Source organism: Cariama cristata, unplaced genomic scaffold (genome assembly GCF_000690535.1).
Source record: "Cariama cristata isolate BGI_N322 unplaced genomic scaffold, ASM69053v1 scaffold7088, whole genome shotgun sequence".
NCBI classification, from domain to species: Eukaryota; Metazoa; Chordata; class Aves; order Cariamiformes; family Cariamidae; genus Cariama; species Cariama cristata.
Genome location: NW_009630590.1, coordinates 7874 through 11520, shown reverse-complemented (window position 1 = coordinate 11520; position 3647 = coordinate 7874). Strand labels below are relative to the sequence as shown.

The following is a 3647-nucleotide window of genomic DNA, read 5'->3' as shown; positions in this document are numbered from 1 at the left end:
GTCCACCTCTAAACACCCCGGCCGGGTGCAGGGGGGGGGGGGAATATCACATGTGGAGTGGTTTATACTCTGCATTTTTTTCATTCTCAGTATGTTAAGTAGTGTCATTTGTTTAAAGAAATCACTCAGTTTTCCCCTAGCACTATTTAGCTTCCAACTAAAACAGTTTGCCTGTAAAGAATGAAAGAGGCATGTAGCTTTTAAAAAGCTACCGTTTTCATCATAATTTATAATCCAGATCACTCCTTTGTTTTTCCCCCACTGCATTCTTTGTCCAGCTAATTATAAAAGTAACTGGATGTTGGCACTAAATAATAATGGCTAATCATATTCATCCTGGGCAATTCAAATTACTCTTTAGTAGCCAGAAAACTTAAAGTGCAATTATACGATTAACTGCTAGTTACATTAGAATAATGGCCATTTGCTACAAGCTGAATAAACCTCAGCTACATTGCTTCACACATGTCCTGTCTAATTGTGATATTAACAAGATCCAGTCCTGTAAAATCTTGGATAGAAAGAATACGTGCTCTTTTCCCCGCGTCTACCACTTAAACAAAACCCCACATTCCATCTGTCCTGAACCATAGATAAAACGGCACAGAGTGCTTCTTATTATGCAATCTATGAAAGTGAGTGATAACAGCATACCTTGACAAAGCACCAAAAATATATGAAATTCTTCAGCTTGGCTGAATTTGCTTTACTTAGATGGAACAAAGATGGTAGAAATTTCCAGAAGGCCTTTCTCAGTCTTGCCACTGCAATTGTCAATCTTTAACCTACCCTCTGCTTCTATTGGCTCAAGTACTCCATGGAGCAGCGCGATTGGGCTGATCTGTAAAACAACACTGCTGTCTCTACCTTGCCTCAGACATCTTGCTGCAATGCAGACATTTATTTTTTGTGAACTATAAAAGAATTATATTTGAGTGATTAAAAATAGTGAACTTTAACAGACTCACGATGCTATGTTTCATTACATGCACAAGGGTAACTTATACAAATATGCTTCACTGTCAGCAGTGTGTCTGGAGGTGCAGATTTGAAACAGATCCTAGTTTAACAAAACCTGTGGGAGCCATTTTAATACAAGCTTTCTGTTTGCAGTTCACTTACTCCTGCTTCCTCATATTAAACAAATATTATGTTGTGCACTATTTAAGACTGAAAGTAAACTGCTAATGCATATAAACTACTACTAGGAAAAGTATGTCCAAATGTAATTTCTGCTTTTAGCGACTGAAGAACAGAAACCAGAGTAACTTCTTAGCTGTGTTAGCACTTTTATGTATGCTGAAAAATGCATTAAAATTGCATACAAAAATGCTATCACATGAAACTCAGTGGTACAATCCAGCAGTGCTTCTCCTTGCAAACTGACCTAGACATTCTTATAATCTAATCCTTGGCGGGGGATGGGAGGGAGCTGTTAGACAAAGTAAAAGAAGGATACTCATACTAGCAAACAAGAAAACAGAGGTAAATTGCTACGTTATAGAATGTTATCAAATACATGGCAACTTTCTACAAAAGTTAGCATATAACTGTGCCTCAGAGCAGGCACTTGCAAAGCTAGCTTAGCTCCAAGTTCTTTCCTAAAATCATGAATGTATGTGGACTGTTAAAACAAGTGCAAAAAAAATAATAAAAGCACAAAAGAGCATCCTTCCTCTGCTTTTGTAACAATACTGGTGATCACTGAAAAACGGCTTGTTAAAACAAGCATGCAAGCACTACAATTAAAATCTTAACAAAGAGCACAAAATGTTCTAAATTAGTTATAAATCAAGCAAGTTTGCCTGAGATTATACTTTGTATAGTATCAGAAACATATGCTCATTAAGCATTATTTACTTTACTTCATAAGGTCACTTCATTGCTGAGTACTAGCACTTTCATCACACCTCAAAAGCCTAAGGAACAACGAAAATGCGCCTTACGCTACAAACATGGTAATTAATGATCTATGAACAAACAGCAAGTAGAATATTTTTCACTGGCCTTAGGTAAACTGGAAGTATAAGCTTCAAAGTTTAGAGGCAAATTATCAAAAAAATAGTGCATTCAAACTGGAACAGTTTACACGTACAAGTCCCTTAAAATGGACGCTAAGCAAATCTGATTTTTTTATATGACTAACCACTAACATTGCTTCATCTACTGGACTAACTGACCCAGTAAAAACAAAATGTTTGGAAAACTATTAAAAATGTTCATAGAGTAGCATGCTGCTTACTTACCAACTGCTCAAGCACCCATCTCATTTTTCCAGTTAAGAAGATACAACAGGCTGGCAGATTTGGGAATTGATCAAAAAGGAATTTCTTGAAATAATTACGTAGCATTAAACCAAAGTTTAAAAAAAAAAAAAAAAAAAGGAAAAAAAACAAGAACGAACAACATGTACTACTGTCATGAACCACACATGATTTTATATCCTCTGGACTCCACAACACAGAACTGTGGCTGATACAGTGTAAAACAAAAAGGCACAGATAAAAGGTACATTAGTTTATTTGAACTACATAAAACAAGAAAGCTAACAGTTCAAAACATTTTCCATAAAGAATTAGATTTGCAAACAGATGTACTGCTGCATTTTATTGAGCAGCAACTCATTTCCAAAATCTGCAGCATAAAAACTCCCTTTTAAAGGAACAAAATATTAACCATACATTGTCCCTCAGAAAGAGAAACACGTTGTATTAATTACTCCTGCAAGAAAAAAGGTTCAATAATCATTTTAAGTTAAGATAAGCTGCATAAAAAACATGATGCAACAGCACACCACCACCTAGGCCCAATATCTACAATCTGCCATTAGCACTTTTTGCTGATGTCTAGGTTTTTAAAAATCCCGTATTTTCTCAGAGATAACTTATCTTTGCTACTCCATTCACTGTTTAGAAAGGTAAACTTGCCTGTTCTTCTGTCTGCCATTATCCCTGCTTGACTCCCTGTAGGGCAGTTAAATGCATCTACTCCCTAGCTTCCATTTTCTCTTCAGCAGGCATGTGACACAACAGACAATAGTGCTGGCAAACTGCTCAGAGAGAGAAAGCTTCTTTGGAATACCAGGATCTTGATAAACTCTAAAAACACCATCCTCCTCTGAAGAAGTAGGTATGCCAAGGTTTTGCCAGTCTGCAAAATAAAGCTGTGGCTAATGGCTACTAACCATGTGACCCAAGAAAGCAAATTTAAACAGTTCCAACTTAATAAAGTGCTGTGGTGTGAGTTTTGCACAACAAATCACAGAGAATCACACTCTCAACCCACAACTCATAGGTCTTAGAGAAAAAAAAATGTAAAAAGTAAGGCTTACCTCTGTGGATGCATTGTTAACACAGTGTTATGTCAATACTTATAAAACATGGAGGACAGGCTCTCAGTACTCAGGCAGAAAGGGCTTGGCACTTCAGCTTGATGATCTGTCTTCCTAATGAAAGCTAATCCCGGATTGGCTACTTTGGTAAATCTGAATGTAAAGCTTCAGGGGATTGGCTGAAACACTTCCTGAGCGATTATCTTTGTGCAGCTCTGGCAAGCAGGAGCCATCCTGTGCATAGAGAAGACAGGCTAAGCTAGGCCCGTTTCAGCAAAAGAAACTTGAAAAGAAACCCCAAATGTGCACTCCCCGT

General features: G+C 37.2%; 1 protein-coding gene across 1 annotated transcript in view; it reads right to left on the bottom strand.

Moving 5' to 3' along the window:
* Nucleotides 1-3442, bottom strand: part of ZMYND8 (zinc finger, MYND-type containing 8) — a 59973-nt gene extending 56531 nt beyond the window's left edge. The window contains exon 1 of the mRNA XM_009705602.1: nt 3332-3442. Within this exon, the coding sequence (XP_009703904.1) occupies nt 3332-3345 (14 nt within the window). The 5' untranslated portion in view covers nt 3346-3442. The remainder of the gene's footprint in view (nt 1-3331) is intronic.
* Between the last annotated feature and the right edge of the window lie 205 nt (nt 3443-3647).